Genomic DNA, 21,335 nt, shown 5'->3' with positions numbered 1-21,335 from the left:
ACTGGCCTTCCGACTAGCAGGGAGCACACCCTCCATCAATACTGGCCTTCCGACTAGCAGGGAGCCCACCCTCCATCAATACTGACCTTCCAACTGGCAGGGAGCCCACCCTCCATCAATACTGGCCTTCCAACTAGCAGGGAGCCCCGGTAGCCCACCCTTCATCAATACTGGCCTTCTGACTGGCAGAGAGCCCGCCCTTCATCAATACTGGCCTTCCGACTGGCAGGGAGCCCACCCTCCATCAATACTGACCTTCCGACTAGCAGGGAGACCACCCTCCATCAATACTGGCCTTCCGACTCGCTGGAAGCCCACCCTCCATCAATACTGGCCTTCTGACTAGCAGTGAGCCCACCCTCCATCAATACTGGCCTTCTGACTAGCAGTGAGCCCCGGTAGCCCACCCTCCATCCTCCACCCCAGGTAAATAATTTTATGACAATAATGCCACATGCTCTAAGTTCAGCCTGGATCGTAGACACGAGGACTCAGCAACACCTGACCCCTCTAAGCAGCACAAGAATAACACTGCAGCATCATTCTCACTGTCTCCTTGTATTGCACCTGAGACCATTTATCAGCAAGGGGTGATACCTCACAGCTCAGGGATATCATGGGACCATTATCAGCAAGGGGACCTCACTGCTCAGGGATATCATGGGACCATTTATCAGCAAAGGGTCCTCACTGCTCAGTGATTACATGGGACCATTATCAGCAAGGGGTCCTCACTGCTCAGGGATATCATGGGACCATTATCAGCAAGGGGTCCTCACTGCTCAGGGATATCATCGGACCATTATCAGCAAGGGGTCCTCACTGCTCAGGGATATCATGGGACCATTATCAGCAAGGGGTCCTCACTGCTCAGGGATATCATGGGACCATTATCAGCAAGGGGTCCTCACTGCTCAGGGATATCATCGGACCATTATCAGCAAGGGGTCCTCACTGCTCAGGGATATCATGGGACCATTATCAGCAAGGGGTCCTCACTGCTCAGGGATATCATGGGACCATTATCAGCAAGGGGTCCTCACTGCTCAGGGATCTCATGGGACCATTATCAGCAAGCGGTCCTCACTGCTCAGTGATATCATGGGACCATTATCAGCACGCGGGTTGCTCAGTGATTGGTAAGTCTGTGTGCAACTCGGTGATAAACTTACATTTACACAAACTGTGTGACATTTGCATTTAATCCATGAAGAAAACGGCCGTATTTAGCACCTCCCCAGATGCAGTATGATGAGTGACACTGGTGGTGACAGTGATTCTTGTCATGTTACTGACAGCCTCACAGAGTCTAACAGGTGACATGAATGTGTCAATCACTCTATGACAAGTCTGATGTATGAGCTTTGTGCTATGCAGAGTGAGTGAGGCCTGAGGCACCACAGCTGCCCAGACCTGCCCTAACACCTGTCGCCTGGGGCAAATTCCAGAGCCTCACTATACGGACTTACAACCACAGCAAACCACGTCCCACAATTCCGAACATGCATCTTATTCTGAAAGGTGATCTACACAAGACAAAAATCTCCCACCAATCCATTCTACAAAACAGAACAAGAACAGATAGAAGAACAGACAGAAGAAAGGTCAAACATCCCATTACTATACCTGTATAAAGTATAGATCTGATAACTGATGTTTGACGATACAGCAAGATCAATGCAAAGTACTAAAGCATCTGTTTCCATGGCAACAAAAAGCAAGGCTCAACCAATCGCTCCCCATTCCACGCTGAAGATGTGACAACATGCAGACAAAGTAAAGGAGGTCTAGGTGGGTTTTTTCGGATGAAGGATTTTGCAGCAGTTTTCAGGATAGTAATTTTCCCTCCACACCTGGATAAATCCAGATTATTTGTAAAATCCAGAGCCTTCTATCCATCCCACAGAATGGAGCTGAAATCCCAGATGTAACCCCAGCCAGGATCTCCACTCTGTGCCATGTTTGCCCCCCTATATGAGGGGAGCCCACCGGTAAAGCCTGCCCACTCAGGAAGTCTGGGTGGGCCTGGGAAAGCCAATCTGGTGGTCATCCATACGCTAAACCCAACATAGACATCCCTCTCGTTATCTAAGCAAACAGAAGTGTGGGAAACGGAAGAGAAAGAGAAATATTCAATATACTGACCTCGTCTGGAGGAGCCGCAAGGAGAGGGGGAGAGAGAAGGGGAGAAAAAAGAAAACATCAGCATCACATAAAGTGAGAAGAAAACATCAGCATGAAATAAAATGAGAAGAAAACATCAGCATCAAATAGGAAGAAAACATCAGCATCAAATAGGAAGAAAACATCAGCATCAAATAGGAAGAAAACATCAGCATCACATAAAGTGAGAAGAAAACATCAGCATGAAATGAAATAAGAAGAAAACATCAGCATCAAATAGGAAGAAAACATCAGCATCAAATGAAATAAGAAGAAAATATCAGCAAATAAAAAAGTTTTCAAAGTTTGCAAAAATAAAGTTTTCTCAATCTTCATTTGAGGCCCAGAAATATCTCTGCAATATTTTATAGACAGAACGAGGCTATAATCTCTCCTTACTTCACTAATTACCAGAAAACATTTAATTAAATACATTATTGGAATGCAAAAGTAGCTACTGTTTGTTTTATATAATTAACGTTGTGTGGCTGATGCTAACACTGATTAAACTGAACGTTATTTTATATTTGTGGCTAGAAAGAGAATTGATATTTCTTTTATTGCACAAAATGTTCATCCAACGATTATTACTGATTATTACTGATTATTACTGATTATTCTGCTTTGGGCATATTTAGTAATGAGGTACCTCAGGACCTGGGAGAGACTAGTGAGGTCTAGCAGCCAGTGAGAAACCAGCTTACATTACAATGTCCCGCTTGCTAACTTCCTGTGGCTGTTTTTAGTTATTATGTTATTAGTGTATGACATTTATTAGGGGTAGTTATTATTATATAAGTGCATTTTTTAAAAGTTAATTATTATACACTTAAAATATCCACTAGGGGGAGCCAGCGTCTGTTGCCCTAAGGCCTCACCTAGCACCTCCCACAGGGCACTTGGTAAGGTCTCCGGGAGGCAGTTTTAGGGAAGTTCACAATAACATTCATGTACCCTTTAAGATACCTAATGTAGCTCTGAGAACAACTGGTGGACTACAAGCACAAGCATGCTCTGACTTTCGTTAATCTAGGCAGAGTGAGTTATGGAAAGTTTAGCAAATGGAAAATATCCAGACACATTCTTGTGGTGCGGGGGCTGCAGGAGTCTTCTCATAGCTGATGATAGCACAAGGCAGGAGCTGGCAAATATGTACAGCAGATAGGTACTGCCTAATACTGAATTATTAGTATTATTATTATTAATATTGGCATTATTATTATGTAAGGACTCCTACCACTATAACTAAAAGATTTCCAGGCTAACAGCTCTGCCACGTCCTAGAGATTGTTTTGTATATTTTTAATCATTTGCAGCTGGTGTGTAAGTAATAAATTATAGTTCCTAAAGCCAAACCATTAAGACAGTAATGGTGTCAGTAGAAATCCGATGACCTGTAAGGCTGATACACACACCATGCAATTTTCCCGTGAGATCGGTGGATCGTTCGATCAACAATTTCTGGCATGTTCAATCTGCTTCCGATCAAAAAAGGAATCGATTTTGTGCACTACTAATCTCAAAAACCATCCCTTTCTCAATTGGAAGCAGATCGGACATGTTGGAAGTCCGTTGAGCTTATGGGAAGATTGCATGGTGTGTACTTGCCTTAGATTTATGGCATTAGAGAGAGATTTGTAGCTCTCCACAATTCCATCCTATGCAACGAAACGTTTATACTAGTCTGGTTTGAAGCTTTCCAATAACGATGCAATCCTGATTGTACAATCTTACCAAACCTATGTAGTAAGCTGAGTGAATAGACTTTGAATGGGTGCCCCTCATATTACATAGCAATGGTAAGATTGTAAAATCAAGATTGCATTGTTAGAGGGCGCCTTAGCTGTTAGTAACTAGTTTAGTTACCATTAGCAGGGTTCCGGGCGTTGTTGCCGGCATTGCCACTTAACACCAACCCTTCCCTCACCCCAATGGCTACCGATAAAATTAGAAATTCTGTTTAAGATCCTCACGCAATCTGGGCCCTGAATACCTGAAGGACTTGTTGCAACTGCATCACCCCACACACACACAATCTTAGATCAAAAGGATTTAATAACGTGGTCACCCCCCAGAGTCCAGCTCAAAACATTGAGACAGAGCCTTTTGTCATGCTGCCCCTACACTCTGGAACTCCCTGCCACACCCAATCAGGACAGCTCCAACCCTGGAAGCATTGAAGTCAAACTGAAAAGCCACCTGTTTATTCTGGCGTTTATGAACACCTGACTATTTCCAGCCTGCACCCTGTACTGATCTTAGACATATCTATTATATCTATGTGAGAAAAGCGCTTTACAAATGTTACTTTATTGTATATTATTGTATTGCAGTCACCATAGATGACAGATTCTTGTAATTCTAAGTTGTATGCAATCTGGAATAGGGCCAATCATAGGCATCTTCTGATGTTTATAATCACCCGATTCCAATCGAAATATGTTTTGTTTTTTTTTTAACAAAAATTGGAATTATTTGCCTTTACAGCAACCAGTCAAGTTTCAGCTGTTTAATAAAACTCATTATTCTGATTGGCACTTCACCAATGTCCCAAGAAAGAGCTTCTCTCTTGATAAATCCGTTGTTTATTCTAACTAGAACCCAATAGGCAGAACATGCACTGCGCCCAGATGACAATAGCTTTAGCACATGCTGCTGGGGTCTCTGCACTACCCCAAAACGGCCACAAGATGGCGCGCAGAGCGCGTCGGACGAGCGCAGACAATACAGCACAACGCCCTTCCCCAGATGTGCCAAAAACTTTTGTCTTCTGCAGCCTCAGAACTTTTCAAGAATAACTTCCACCCACCTTAGCCATTGAGAGCCCAAACCCCAATAATAGCCCCCCAAACCCCACTAATAGCCAGTCTAAGAGTGCAGAGCCATAGCAAAGAGTGTTCAAGTGATGTGAAAGCCTTTTTGGCCTGGGGCCATGCTGACATACTGAGGAGAACATCTGGTTACTGTTTGCAGCTGGAACACTTTACAAGCTGAGAGTTTAACCCTTAGCAGAGCTGGTGAAGGTGCAGCTGTAGGTGGAGGGGCAGAAGGCACCCCGCAAGCCATGCACAAGTAAGGGGCGCGGCGCCCCGGAGAGGTAGAAGATGAGGAGGAGAAGAAGCACTTACTTTGACATGTTACTAGGAGCAGAGACACTGCAAGCAGCAGCACAGTCCGTAAATCCACAAAGCTGAGCATGGCTATTGGCTAGTCATGCAGACTCCTTGTGATTAGGGGGGTATTATGTCCTCTGAGATGCTGGCATACAGTGATGGTTTCAGTGATTCCTTCTAAGCAGAAACCTGCTGCCTTGATGCTAAGATAATAATGCCTGGTCCTTCCCATATATACAGCAGGAGGTTCCCTCTGCTAAGAGTCATCAAAGCTCTGAGGACCAATCAGAAGGCAGATCCTCCAGGCTGCAGGCCCCTCTCCTCCTGCTCTCCTCCTGCTCCCCTCCTGCTCTCCCCACCACTCTTGGCAACAAAGGGGAGGTGGTGACGAAGGCAGCTGTTGTTCAATTACTTCCATTCTCTTTGAGGACGTGGACAGTGCCGAGTCTAAAAGAAAAAAGATGATTTTTTTTCCAAGTGTCAGGCTGGCTTCTGAGCACCAATGAGGGAGATGCTGATGTGTCCGGGGCTGGCGCGCAGGTGGAGGGCGCTGTCCAGATGTGGGGGGGGGGGGGGGGGTCACACCTCAGCTGCCCACCATTATAATCCTGTAGATTGTAAGCTCATAGGGGCAGGGTGCTCCCGGTGCATGCCTTGTAACTTGCTGAGCTGTACATTTATTAACCATTGTGGACCATTGTCTGTATTTTATATAGACAGATGTGAATATATTCATACACCCATTATTATTCTTGTACAGCACCACAGAGGATGATAGCGCTATATCAATCAATATTAATAATATAACCACCATATCAGACCTCTGCAGCAGGGCTAAGTTAGACATCACTCCTCTGGAACTTTTCTAGTGGAACTTCTGAACTTTTCTGGTGAAGTGTCGCTGTGTCTCTTTAAGGTTTATAACAGGTTCAGTATCGGCAGTATGGTATGAAACAGCAACGTGGCATTGTCTGGAGTTGTACTACAAATCCCAGCATGCTTAAACTATAGCAACCCTTTCTCTAGGCCAGTGTTTCTCCTCGTTATTACAGCAGCACCCCTTTATGAGAGTCGGGGGGTCCAAATCACTTTTACTCCTGGGAGATATTTCCACATTATAAATAAAATGCATTCTAAGCCACCAGCCAGCAGGAAAATACTCAGAATAATTGCGGAGGTACCTTTTGCCCACTTTATGGTGCTTTTTCAATGGCAGAGTGCTGATAATTATATTAAACAGAATATAAAGTATAATCTCCTAGGAGAACAACAACATCTCCAGTACCCCTTGATACATACAGTATATATCTGTTAGGAGTAATATTAGCGGGTGCATTCCTTAAGGGCCCGTTCACACTAGGAGCGGTGCGATGTGGCTACATAGCTGCATCGCACCGCAGGTGTCCTGAAACACATGCCCGGCACTGGAAGAGTTTCCACTGCGTGCATGTTGTGCGGAGCGGTGCGGTGCGATCCGGTAATCTGCAGCATGCTACATCGCATGGCCGCATCCGCCCGCAGCCGCGTCCCATCTCCTCCAATACACTTCCGCATCGGGAGATGCGGAAGTGATGCGGCTGGCGGCGGAAGTGACGCGGCTAGGTAGCTGCATTCACATCACTTTGTAATGGAAACCGGCCCTAAGGCCTGGTTCACATCTAGGGCATTTTTTGCTCTTTTTTTCCACCGCAGGTGATTTTCAAAATCGCCCACAAAATGCTGGTGCAATGAATCTCTATGTGAAGGTTCATATCAGCGCATAGCGTCCGCTTTACGGTATGCAAAGCGGTGCCTGTACCATTTTTTTTTTACTGTAATGGAAGGTATAGGAAGAGCGCTAAACGCTCACAAAACCGCTTTATGCGTCGATTGCATTCATGTTTTTAGAATAAATAAATTGTATTTATTGTTTTCTGGGTCAAAGAGGTCACTTCCTGACTTGCGTCAGGGAGTGATTGACAAAACCGCTCTGGAAAAGCGCTAGAAAAGCGCTTTTACCAAAAACGCAGCGCACAGTGGAGCGCCGGGAGGGGGAAAAAACCCCGCTACACAAAATCATGAAGTGCTTGCGTTTGCAATTACGATTTTAGATGTGAACGAGGCCTTAGGGCTTATTCACAGTGGGACATTGCGTTGTGATCCGACGTTAAAGTCACAATACAGAATTACGACACAACACAACAAAAAAGTGGTAACTCACATTAACACTGCGTTACCATCGTATACAGTAGGTACAGTAAAGCATACAGGCAATAAAAAGTATGCTTCCCTGTACCGGGTAACGTGTGCAAGCAGTGTGTTACCATAACGCTACATGCTACAATGTGACGTTAACATCGCACTGTGAACGCCCCCATAGGATTAGCATTGCAGTGCGGGAAGCTGCGTTATAAGAGTTTATAATGCAGCTCCGCAACATCCTACTTTTAACCCCATTGGCGGTACGCAGTTTCCGACGCTGCGCCCGCCAGGAGGTTTTTTGCCCCACCAAATTTTTTTGAATGCTTTAGCTAGCATTTCGCTGCCTAAGCGTATGTATTAGGTTGCTCCGGTTCCCCCCATGCCCGCCGATCGCTGCTGGCTATACATACCTCGCCACGATCCCACGCAAAGCGCAGTTTCCTGATCAGCTTCCGGCATTGTCATGACGTCAGCCGCAATACCGATCACCGTCATCGCGAAGCCTGAAGCCGATTGGGCGGCTGCGCCTGTGTGGGAACGCTGGGGGTACGTATACCGGCGGCTATTGCGGGCGATCGCAGGGGACCGGAGCAACTTTGTGCATACGCTTAGCTAGCGAACCGCTAGCTAAAGCGTATTGCACCATGTTTTTTTCTTTAAGTCCTGGGGCCATGTGATGCTCCGCGGCGGCTACCCTGTATGCAGCACGGGGTTACCGCTAAGGAGGTTAATGTAGCCTGAAAGCAGATCTAGAATGGAAAAAAAAGTCAGATAACTATGGAAAGGGAAGGGTCTGCCTCCTATTGAGCCCTCCCTGTCCCCTAATTTCAGCGCTGTCCCCCAGCAAGGTTATGCCGCTTCCGCGAGCCCGTGGAAGGCTTCGGTAGCACTTGTGTCCCTGAGTGCTCATGAAGATAGGGGGCGCCGTACTGCAAGTGAGTGCGCACCAGCGCCTGCGCAGTCGGGAGGCACATGTTTTCTGCAGCACCAGGGGATTCAAGTGCTCCCGAACCCTTCCAGGGGCTTCCAGGTGTGTATGACCAGTTGTTGGAATAGCTGTACCGGGGGTGACAGTGCTGGGACCAGGACACCGAGCGAGGAGCACGAGAAGCAGGAGGACCCGAACCCCGAGCGAGGAGCAGGAGGAGCAGAGTCTCCTCTCGCCATTGGTAAGGATCTGTCTTCTTTTTTTCTCACTTAAGTTTTACTTTAACCCGTTGCTGGTTTGCCGACAGTGTATCTACGCCACTTGAGACTTCATGTTAGCTTAGGGGAGTAGATATACGGTATGTATTCTGCGATGATCGTCCGCTGCATGCAAGTGCTCCTGTGCGCTCTCATCACCACACGTTACTGCACTGATCAGTGAATGGGAACAAGTGATCCCAAAGCCAATCAAAGTGACTGTAATCAATGATCACCAGCATCACTGAGATGCCAGTGGTTATTAACTAAGTGACAGTAAGAAGACATTGCTTCCTGTGTACTGTGAACAGTACACAGGAACAAAGTGGGAGACATCTAGTATAAAATACAAATAAAAAAAAAATACACATTAAATACACACTACATACTATAAATTAAATAAAGATAAATACATTCCCCATTAACTAACCCCTTACCTCTCCCCCTATCCCTTAGTTACCAAAATAAAACATTTTAAAAAGTGACATAAAAAATACACAAATTGTTACTTTAGGAACTCAACTTTTTTTTTATTATATGTATGTCATGAGGGTATATTACTGTTATTTTTGGAAATAAGGGCTTAAGTGATATAAGTGATAAGTGATATAGCGTAAACAAGCACAAAATGGAAAAAATACACCTTTATTTCTAAATAAAATACTGTCGCCATACATTGTACTAGGGACAATGTAAACGCTGTAATTACCGGGACAAAAGGGTAAAAAACATGTGTGGATTGTATCTACAGTATCACGGTTTATTTTAAAACTGTAATGGCTGAAAAATGAGAAATAACAATTTTTTTCAATTTTTTTTTCTTAAAACTCCTGTTAAAATGCATTTAGAATACAATAATTCTTAGCAAAAACAACCACAAAAAGAACGTCTAATTGGTGGGAAAAAAAAACAAGATATGCAGTAGATCATTTTGGTGTGATAAGTGGTGATACAGTTATTGGCGAATGAATGGGAGGAGTGCTGAAAGTTGACAATTGCTCTGGTCCATAAGGGGAACACAACCTGTAATGGTCAAGCGGTTAAAATATTCCTTTACAGTTTTATTTAACTAAAAACACTTTATTCAGGCCTATTTTTGCATCATTTAGCATTAAAAAAAAGCCTCATTGTAATAGATTAAGAAAAGTTAGAGTGCCCCTTTGGCTGGTGTTGGCTCCACCCACTTTTTCTAACCCTAACACACAAACACCCAATTACCACGTTTTTGAGCTTTGGGGTCTTTGGCATCAATATTTTGTATATTCCCATAGAACTTAACCTCCTTGGCGGTAATCCCGAGCTGAGCTCGGGGTATGCCGCCGGAGGTCGCCGCTCAGGCCCTGCTGGGCCAATTTAGTTTCTGAAAAAAGCAGCACACGCAGCTGGCACTTTGCCAGCCGCGTGTGCTGCCCGATCGCCGCCGCTCCGCAGCGATCCGCCGCGTGCAGCGGCGAAAGAGGGTCCCCCCAGCCGCCCGAGCCCAGCGCAGCCGGAACAAACAGTTCCGGCCGGCGCTAGGGGCTGGATCGGGCGACTCTGACGTCAGGACGTCGACTGACGTCCATGACGTCACTCCGCTCGTCGCCATGGCGACGAGGAAAGCGAAACAAGATAGGCCGCTCATTGTGGCCTATCTTGTTACTTTCGATTGCCGGAGGCGATCGAAAGTACGCTTCCGGAGCACCCTCTAGTGGGCTTTCATGCAGCCAACTTTCAGTTGGCTGCATGAAATATTTTTTTTTTAATAAAAAAAAAACCACATTGCAGCCTCCCTGGCAAAATAAATAAACCGCCAGGGAGGTTAAACAAATCAGTTTGTGGCTGCGCCCCTCTCCAGCGTTTGAACCCCAGTCACCTAATGACTGACTGTAGCAGGTTTGAAGCATCTGCGATTAACAGTGTAAAAATGGCAGCAATTTAAATATTCCCCTTGAAAATCAACAGGTGAATTTTGATTGGCTATTATAGGCTCCACCCACTTCCCTGAATATTAATCAGTCACCCAGTGTCCATCTGGGCAAAGTTTGAGAACCCTGCCATTAACAGTGTAAGAATGGCTGCAGTTTACATTTTCCCAGTGAAGTTTGGTCTTGGCATTTCCCACTTTTTGTAACCTGGACACAAAGTCACTCAATGACCAAGTTTGTGAGCTTTGGGGTCCTTGACACCAATAATTTGTATTTTCCCAGTGAAATGAAACAAATCAGATTGGCTGTGGCTCTGTCCCCTTTTCTGAATTTGAGCCCCAGTGACCCAATAACCAACTGTACCAGGTTTGAGGCATTTGCTATTAACAGTGCAAGAATGGCAGCAGCTTAAATATTCCCCTTAAAAATCAACAGATTAATTTTGACTGGCTTTTTAAGGCTCCACCCACTTCCCTGAATATTACTCCCAGTCACCCAGTGACCAACTGTGCAAAGTTTGAGAGCCCTGCCATTAACAGTGTAAGAATGGCTGCAGTTTACATTTTCCCAGTAAAAGTTGTTTTGGCTCCACCCACTTTTTGTAACCTGGACACACAGTCACTCAATGATAAAGTGTGTGAGCTTTCAGGTTCCTGGCATCAAAAATGTGTGAATGGAAGCAGTTTATCCACCAAGGAAATCTGATTGCATGTAGGTGGTCCTGCCCCTTTAGTGAATTTGAACCCCAGTCACTTAATGATCAACTGTAGCAGGTTTAAGGCCCATGTACAAAGTTAGTTGTTTTTGGCTCTGCCCACTTTTTCTAACCTGGACACACAGTCACTCAATAACCAAGTTTATGAGCTTTGGGGTCTTTGGCATAAATAAGTTGCATGTTTCCACTGAAATCAAACAAATCTGATTGGCTGTATTTGGCCCGATCCCTTCAGAATGTAAACTCCAGTCACCCAGTGACTGACTGTACCAGATTTAAGGCCTCTGCCATTAAAGAGGAACTGTAACGGTAAAACGTCCCCTGGGGGGTACTCACCTCGGGGGGAACAGTTAAAAATGGCGCAGAGTGAATAATGGCGCACCGTTCCGCCGATCAGAAAACGCTATTTACCGTTTTAATGTAAATACATTAAAACGGTAAATAACGTTTTATAAAACATTTATTGGCCGAACGGTGCGCCTTTTGTAGGGGGGTTAGTGAGGCAGTGGGGTCGGGGGGAGATGCAGCAGGCAGGACAGGCAGCGGGGTGGAGGGAGTAGGATTAGGCGGAGGATGTGTACAGAGGGATACATTACCTAGTCCCAGCCGGCAATCGCTCCTTCACTTCTTCTGTTAGTTTGCAGGAGTCCTCATCCAGCCAATCACCATGCGGAAACCGAAGCCGCATGGTGATTGGCTGGATGAGGACTCCTGCAAACTAAAAGAAGAAGTGAAGGAGCGATTGCCGGCTGGGACTAGGTAATGTATCCCTCTGTACACATCCTCCGCCTAATCCTACTCCCTCCACCCCGCTGCCTGTCCTGCCTGCTGCATCTCCCCCGACCCCCGCTACCTAAATTAGTTTCAGATATAAAATGATAAATATCGTTTTATATTCATTACTGCTGCGCCTTTTTTATGCCCTTGGCGCTGTGCGCCATTTTTGCCTGTTCCGTACCTCGGGTGGGGGAAGCCTCCGGATCCTAATGAGGCTTCCCACGCCGTCCTGCGTCCCTCAGGGGTCTCGCTGCAGCCCTCCGTACAGCCGTGACGTAATATTTACCTTCCTGGCTCCTGCGCAGGCGCTCTGATGGCTGTCGGCTCCGAAGTAGGCGGAAATACCCGATCGCCGTCGGGTCTGCTCTACTGCGCAGGCGCAAGTCTCCGGCGCCTGCGCAGTAGAGCGGACCCGACTGAGATCGGGTATGTCCGTCTATTTCCGAGCCGAATGCAGCCACAGCGCCCCCGCTGGAGCCAGCAAAGGTAAATATTGAAATTACAGTCGGGCCTGTCGCCGGCTGTTCAGGGGGCTGCAGTGAGACCTCCGTGGGACAGAGGACGGCGTGGGAAGCCTCATTAGGATCCGGAGGTGAGTACCCCCCAGGGGATCTTTTTAAAGTTACAGAGTCTCTTTAAGAGTGTAAGAAGGGCAGCAAGGTAAATATTCTCCTTGAAAACCAATAGGTGAATTTTGATTAGCTGTTATAGGCTCCACCCACTTTCCTGAGTATTAATCCCAGTCACCCAGTGACCAACTTTGTCAAGTTTGAGAACTCTGCCAATAACAGAATAGAGATGGGCCGAACCTCCGATTTTTGGTTCACGAACCCTGTTCAATGGGGAAGCGAACTTGGAAAACTAGAAACACTTATGCTGACCACAAAAGTGATGGAAAAGATGTTTCAAGGGGTCTAACACCTGGAGGGGGGCATGGCGGAGTGGGATAGACGGCAAAAGTCCCGGGGAAAAATCTGGATTTGACGCAAAACAGCGTTTTATGGGCAGAAATTCCATTGAATGCTAAATTGCAGGCCTAACGTGCTTTCAAACATCTTGCATGTGTATACATCAATCAGGGAGTGTAATTAAAGTACTGCTTCACACTGACACACCAAACTCACTGTGTTACGCACTGCAAACAGCTGTATTGTGTAGTGACGGCCGTGCTGGACTGGTGCGCACCATGGCGAGATTGCTCTTCCTCACTCAGTGATGTCAGGTAATGTGTGACTGCCTTATCAACTTTCCATGGCCTTGTTAAAAAGCTTACCTTTTTTTTTTTTAAATTACATTTTCTACTTGCTGTGTACTTGTTCAGTATCGCTACAATGAGAATCCTGTGGAGGCGGGCAAGTCTGCCATTGTGACCCTGGATTAATTATTGGCCGGGGAAGGAGGGTTTGAATCCAGTGTGGAGCCTGAGAAACGGCTACCACTACACATCCAAGGAGGGCAGCAGGCAGGCATGCACGCCTGCCCCGAGGTAGTGACCAAAAATAACAATACAGGAGGACTATCGAGGGCTTGCTGTATTTGAAATGAATGTACTTTAAATCCTTTAACGAGAACCAGTTATGGCGGGCAAAGATGACACCACATTCCTTTCACGAGAATCATATGGAGGTGGTGAAGTCTGCCATTTGTGACCCCGGGTAATGACCGGGGAATGAGGGTTTGAATCCGGTGTGGAGCCTGAGCAACGGCTACCACTACACATCCAAGGAGGGCAGCAGGCAGGCAGGCATGCACGCCCGCCCCGAGGTAGTGACCAAAAATAACAATACAGGACTCAGGAGGACTTTTGAGGCCCTAATTGAAATGAACTAACTTTAAATCCTTTAACGGGAATCAGTTATGAAGGGCAAGTCTGCCATTGTCACCGCGGGTAATGGCGGGGGAATCAAGGTTCGATGCCGGTCCGAAGTGGGAGCCTGCTGAGACCCATGCTGTACCTGCCCTGACCGTGCTTTGCAGACCAGGCATCTATGGTCAGATGGACCCCTGACCCAGCGGAAGACAAACCAAGTCGAAAGCATTTGCCAAGAATGTTTTATGGAGGGCAAGTTTGCCATTTTTTTCAATTGTGTGAAACTGTAGATGGTACTATAGCCTCAGTACCATGGTGACTGACCACGGGTAATGGCCGGGGAATCCGGTTTCTATTGCGTTCCGGAGTTGGAGCCTAAGAAACGGCTACCACCACACATCCAGGCAAGGAGGACAGTAGGAAGGCATGCCCACCCCGAGGTAGTGACCACAAATAACAATACAGGACTCAGGAGGACTTTTGAGGCCCTAATTGTAATGAATCAACCTTAAATCCTTTAACGGAAATCAGTTATGGAGGGCAAGTCTGCCATCCATTCAAGTGAAAGGTATGCACTCACTGACTGCCAGGTATAATACAATGTGCAGTCACAGATGCAGTGAAAGGTATGCAGTGACTGCAAACAGCCGTTTGTGTAGTGACGGCCGTGCTGGACTGGTGCGCACCATGACGAGAGTGCAGGTGACGGTGGCTTTACAGCCCATATGGTCGCCCTGCTGATGTAGCTGAATGACAGAACAGTGACTGTCCAGCTGGTCAAATTTGGTCTGACCACAATGAAACAACTACCTTATTATCTTTGGTGTGCCACCCCCCCGAGACACTCGTATAGCCGGTGGTCATTGCTTCATTGTGATACGCAAGCCCCTTCACCACGGCAAGGTAATGACCATGAAGGGGAATGGGCACATGTACATGCCTTTTTTTTGTTGTTGCAGCCGCCCGCAGTGCAGCCAGAAAAATTAGGCAGGCATGTACACGCACCAGAAAAATTAGTATAGCGGGCGCTGCTAGCAGCGGCCTTAAAGATTATGGAATCCGCCTGGAGTCCTGGACCCTGTTGGTGGTGGCGGAGAAGGCAGTCAAGCGGCCTGCAGGCAGAGATGCATCAGTGTCCAGCTGTTGGGTCACAACATCCCCATCTTCCCAGATTGTGTCCTTCCACTGTAGTTGTACAGATACTGGGTGACGGCTTTCTCCTGGTCTAGCACGCGAGAGAACATCAACAGGGTGGAATTCCAGCGAGTTGGGCTATCGCATATCAAGCGTCTCACCGGCAAGTTGTTTTTCTGCTGAATGTCCGCAAAGCGTGCCATGGCCGTGTAAGACCGCCTGAAATGCCCACACAACTTCTTGGCCTGATTCAGGACGTCCTCCAAGCCTGGGTACTTGGACACAAATCTTTGCACGACCAGATTCAGCACATGTGCCATGCAGGGTACATGTGTCAGCTTTCCCAAATTCAACGCAGAAATGAGATTGCTGTCATTGTCACACACCACGTTGCCGATCTCAAGCTTGTGCGAGGTCAGCCATTGCTCCACCTGTTTGTTAAGAGCAGCCAAGAGAGCTACTCCAGTGTGACTCTCCACTTTGAGACAAGACATGTCTAAAATGGCGTGACACCGTCGTACCTGGCATGCAGCGTAGGTTCTGGGGCAGGGCCGGGCCGAGGCATAGGCTGGAGAGGCTCCAGCCTCAGGGCGCAGTGTAGGAGGGGGCGCAGAATTCATTCAGCTGTCATTCCTAATTGTGTTTGAAGCAGAAAGAAATAAGAAAAGGGGATACATGGCAGTGACTGCAAGCCAGATAACTAGATATTAAGGTGTTGGGGAGGTTGTGGGCCCTGTGGCGCCTCTTAGTCTAATAGCAATCAGTGTGTGACGGCTAGGGTGGCAGGGATGGAGGGGTGCACTTTGGTGTCTCAGCCTTGGGTGCTGGAGGACCTTGTCCCGGCTCTGTTCTGGGGAGATGGGGCTGTGTAGCTGGAGAGTAGGAGATGGCAGCGCCGCTAGAGTTAAACTGCCACTCAGCCAAGGAGGAGGAGGAGGATGACAGCAAAGAGGATGTAGCAGGAGGAGAAGGAGAGGAGGTGGCAGGAGGCCTGCCTGCAAGCCGTGGAGGTGTCACAAGTTGGTCCGCTGCGCAGCCACGTACTCCCTGCTTGCCATCGGTCACCAGGTTGACCCAATGGGCTGTGTACGTAATGTAGCGTCCCTGCCCGTGCTTGGCAGACCAGGCATCCGTGGTCAGGTGCACCCTTGACCCAACGCTCTTCGCAATAGATGACACCACTTGCCTCTGAACTGCACGGTGCAGTTGGGGCATGGCCTTTCGTGAAAAATAAGTGCGGCCTGGTATCTTCCACTGCGGTGTCCCAATGGCCACAAATTTACGGCAAGCCTCTGACTCCACCAGCTTGTATGGTAATAGCTGGCGAGCTAATAGTTCCCCCACGCCAGCTGTCAGACGCCGGGCAAGAGGGTGACTGGCAGACATTTGCTTCTTCTGCTCAAAGACTTCCTTCATGGACACCTGGCTACTGCTGTGCGCAGAGGAGCAGGAACCGCTCAAGGGCACAGGCGGTGTGGAGGAGGGTGGCTGTGAAGGTGCAAGGGAGAAAGCGGATGAAGACGATGCACCTGAAGGAGGAAGAGGAGAAGGAGGGTGGCTTGTCTTTTGGGTGCTGCTTTTCCTCAGGTGTTCTTCCCATTGCTGTTTGTGCCTTTTCTCCAGGTGCCTTCGTAAGGCACTTGTCCCTACGTGAGTGTTGGCCTTTCCATGGCTCAATTTTTGGAGGCAGAGAGAACAGATGGCTTTGCTCCGATCTGAGGTACACACGTTAAAAAATTTCCAAACCGCTGAGCCCCCCTGGGGAGATGGCACTACGGTGGCATCAGCAGCTGACCTTGAAGGGCATGTTTGCTGCCTCTCCATAGCTGGTGATACATGACGCCGGACACTGCCCCCAGCTGTTTCTGAGGACGAGCTCCCTCTGCTTCTTTCATGGACTCTTCTCCTACTACTCCTCTCTGGCTCCCTCTCTGAACTGCCCCCCTGGTCATCTCCTCTATTGGGAACATACGTGGCATCCGTATAATCGTCGTCATAATCCTCCTGCCCAACTTCGCTTTCCTCAGACACCTCCACAACTGCACCAACATCCGGTGCTTCATCATTCCCCTCCTCACACGTTACGTCCATACTATCGCCACCTAACTCAGACGTATGAGGTGGTGTACCTGCCCCTTCTTCTTGTTGTTGCAGTAGTGGCTGTGAATCAGTGATTTCACCACCACCAAATAACTCCTGCGAAGTGTCAAATGCAGCGGATGTGGTGTTTGTTGTAGCGCTGGTGGTTGCGGGAGATGAGGTGTTCTGTGTTAAATACTCAAGCACGTCCTTACAATTTTGGGAAGTAATGGCATGTTCCTTCCTTTGAGCACTGTACTTTGGGCCAGGTCCGCATGAAATAAACAGCAACACCACCTCGCACAGACCTGCCAGTGCCAGGTGGCCTTCCTCTGGGTCTGCCTCTACCTCTTCCTCTACCTGGTTTGTCCATTTTGTCCATCTCGGGGGGATGCTAGGTATATGCAGTGAGGTGGGTTCACTCAAGCCAAAGGGAGTTATATGCAGAGAGGTGAGTTCACTCAACAAAGGTAGTTATATGCAGAGAGGTGAGTTCACTCAACAAAGTTAGTTATATGCAGTGCGGTGAGTTCACTGAACACAAAAGGTAGTTATATGCAGTGAGGTGAGTTCACTCAAGACAAAGGTAGTTATTATTATATGCAGTGAGGTGAGTTCACTGAACACAAAAGGTAGTTATATGCAGTGAGGTGAGTTCACTCAACACAAAAGTAGTTATATGCAGAGAGGTGAGTTCACTCAACACAACAGCTAGTTATATGCAGTGAGTTGAGTTCACTCAACACAAAGGTAGTTATATGCACTGAGGTGAGTTCACTCAACACAAAGGTAGTTATATGCAGAGAGGTGAGTTCACTCAACAAAGGTAGTTAGATGCAGAGAGGTAAGTTCACTCAACAAAGATAGTTATATATGCAGTGAGGTGAGTTCACTGAAGACAAAAGGTAGTTATATCCAGAGAGGTGAGTTTACTCAACAAAGGTAGTTATATCCAGAGAGGTGAGTTCACTCAACACAAAGGTAGTTATATGCAGTGAGGTGAGTTCACTCAACAAAGGTAGTTATATGCAGAGAGGTGAGTTTACTCAACAAAGGTAGTTAGAAGCAGAGAGGTGAGTTCACTCAACAAAGGTAGTTATTATATGCAGTGAGGTGAGTTCACTGAACACAAAAGGTAGTTATATGCACTGAGGTGAGTTCACTCAACACAAAGGTAGTTATATGCAGAGAGGTGAGTTCACTCAACACAACAGCTAGTTATATGCAGTGAGGTGAGTACACTCAATAAAGGTAGTTATATGCAGAGAGGTGAGTTCACTCAACAAAGGTAGTTATATGCAGCGAGGTGAGTTCACTCAACAAAGGTAGTTATATGCAGAGAGGGGAGTTCACTCAACACAACAGCTAGTTATATGCACTGAGGTGAGTTCACTCAACAAAGGTAGTTATATATGCAGAGAGGTGAGTTCACTCAACACAAAAGGTAGTTATATGCATAGAGGTGAGTTCACTCAACACAACAGCTAGTTATATGCACTGAGGTGAGTTCACTCAACACAAAGGTAGTTATATGCACTGAGGTGAGTTCACTCAACAAAGGTAGTTAAGATGCAGAGAGGTAAGTTCACTCAACAAAGGTAGTTATTATATGCAGTGAGGTGAGTTCACTCAACAAATGTAGTTATATGCAGTGAGGTGAGTTCACTGAAGACAAAAGGTAGTTATATGCAGAGAGGTGAGTTCACTCAACACAACAGCTAGTTATATGCAGTGAGGTGAGTTCACTCAACACAAAGGTAGTTATATGCACTGAGGTGAGTTCACTCAACAAAGGTAGTTATATCCAGAGAGGTGAGTTCACTCAACACAAAGGTAGTTATATGCAGTGAGGTGAGTTTACTCAACAAAGGTAGTTATATGCAGTGAGGTGAGTTCACTCAACAAAGGTAGTTATATGCAGAGAGGTGAGTTCACTCAACAAAGGTAGTTATTATATGCAGTGAGGTGAGTTCACTGAACACAAAAGGTAGTTATATGCAGAGAGGTGAGTTCACTCAACAAAGGTAGTTATATGCAGAGAGGTGAGTTCACTCAACACAAAGGTAGTTATATGCAGTGAGGTGAGTTCACTCAACAAAGGTAGTTAGAAGCAGAGAGGTGAGTTCACTCAACAAAGGTAGTTATTATATGCAGTGAGGTGAGTTCACTGAACACAAAAGGTAGTTATATGCAGAGAGGTGAGTTCACTCAACAAAGGTAGTTATATGCAGTGAGGTGAGTTCACTCAACACAAAGGTAAATATATGCACTGGGGTGAGTTCACTCAACAAAGGTAGTTATATGCAGAGAGGTGAGTTCACTCAACAAAGGTAGTTATATGCAGAGAGGTGAGTTAACTCAACAAAGGTAGTTGTATGCAGAGAGGTGAGTTCACTGAAGACAAAAGGTAGTTATTTCCAGAGAGGTGGGTTCACTCAACACAACAGCTAGTTATATGCAGAGAGGGGAGTTCACTCAACACAAAGGTAGTTATATGCAGAGAGCTTAGTTCACTCAACAAAGGTAGTTATATGCAGAGAGGGAAGTTCACTCAACAAAGGTAGTTATATGCAGTGAGGTGAGTTCATCATCCCCCTCCTCACACATTACGTCCATACTATCGCCACCTAACTCAGACGTATGAGGTGGTGTACCTGCACCTTCTTCTTGTTGTTGCAGTAGTGGCTGGGAATCAGTGATTTCACCACCACCAAATAACTCCTGCGAAGTGTCAAATGCAGCGGATGTGGTGCTTGTTGTAGCGCTGGTGGCTGCGGGAGATGAGGTGTTCTGTGTTAAATACTCAAGCACCTCCTCACAATTTTGGGAAGTAATGGCACGTTCCTTCTTTTGAGCACTGTACTTTGGGCCAGGTCCGCACAAAATCACAGCAACACCACCTCGCACAGCCACAGACCTGCCGGTGCCTGGTGGCCTTCCTCTGGGTCTGCCTCTACCTCTTCCTCTACCTGGTTTGTCCATTTTGTCCATCTCGGGGGGATGCTAGCTATATGCAGTGAGGTGGGTTCACTCAACCCAAAGGGAGTTGTATGCAGAGAGGTGAGTTTACTCAACAAAGGTAGTTATATGCAGTGAGGTGAGTTCACTGAACACAAAAGGTAGTTATATGCAATGAGGTGAGTTCACTCAACAAAGGTAATATGCAGTGAGGTGAGTTCACTCAACAAAGGTAGTTATTATATGCAGTGAGGTGAGTTCACTGAACACAAAAGGTAGTTATATGCAGAGAGGTGAGTTCACTCAAAACAACAGCTAGTTATATGCACTGAGGTGAGTTCACTCAACACAAAGGTAGTTATATGCAGAGAGGTGAGTTCACTCAACAAAGGCAGTTATATGCAGAGAGGTGAGTTCACTCAACAAACATAGTTATATGCAGAGAGGGGAGTTCACTCAACACAAAGGTAGTTATATGCAGTGAGGTGAGTTCACTGAACACAAAAGGTAGTTATAACCAGTGAGGTGAGTTCACTCAACAAAGGTAGTTATATGCAGAGAGGTGAGTTTACTCAACAAAGGTAGTTATATGCAGTGAGGTGAGTTCACTGAACACAAAAGGTAGTTATATGCAGTGAGGTGAGTTCACTGAACACAAAAGGTATTTATATGCAGTGAGGTGAGTTCACTCAACAAAGGTAGTTATATGCAGAGAGGTGAGTTCACTCAACAAAGGTAGTTATTATATGCAGTGAGGTGAGTTCACTGAACACAAAAGGTAGTTATATGCAGTGAGGTGAGTTCACTAAACACAAAAGGTAGTTATATGCACTGAAGTGAGTTCACTCAACACAAAGGTAGTTATATGCACTGAGGTGAGTTCACTCAACAAAGGTAGTTATATGCAGAGCGGTGAGTTCACTCAACAAAGGTAGTTATTATATGCAGTGAGGTGAGATCACTCAACAAAGGTAGTTATATCCAGAGAGGTGAGTTCACTCAACACAAAGGTAGTTATATGCAGAGAGGTGAGTTTACTCAACAAAGGTAGTTATATCCAGAGAGGTGAGTTCAATCAACAAATGTAGTTATTATATGCAGTGAGGTGAGTTCACTCAACACAACAGCTAGTTATATGCAGTGAGGCGAGTTCACTCAACACAAAGTTAGTTATATGCAGAGAGGTGAGTTCACTCAACAAAGGTAGTTAGATGCAGAGAGGTAAGTTCACTCAACAAAGGTAGTTATATATGCAGTGAGGTGAGTTCACTGAAGACAAAAGGTAGTTATGTCCAGAGAGGTGAGTTCACTCA

General features: G+C 46.4%; 1 protein-coding gene across 1 annotated transcript in view; it reads right to left on the bottom strand.

Annotated features, from left to right (window-relative positions):
• Window positions 1-15,305, bottom strand: part of COL1A2 (collagen type I alpha 2 chain) — a 63,016-nt gene extending 47,711 nt beyond the window's left edge. The window contains exon 1 of the mRNA XM_068236468.1: window positions 15,147-15,305. Within this exon, the coding sequence (XP_068092569.1) occupies window positions 15,147-15,305 (159 nt within the window). The remainder of the gene's footprint in view (window positions 1-15,146) is intronic.
• Between the last annotated feature and the right edge of the window lie 6,030 nt (window positions 15,306-21,335).

This window comes from Hyperolius riggenbachi, chromosome 5 (genome assembly GCF_040937935.1).
Source record: "Hyperolius riggenbachi isolate aHypRig1 chromosome 5, aHypRig1.pri, whole genome shotgun sequence".
Lineage (NCBI taxonomy): Eukaryota > Metazoa > Chordata > Amphibia > Anura > Hyperoliidae > Hyperolius > Hyperolius riggenbachi.
This window is presented reverse-complemented; position numbering and strand designations above follow the sequence as displayed.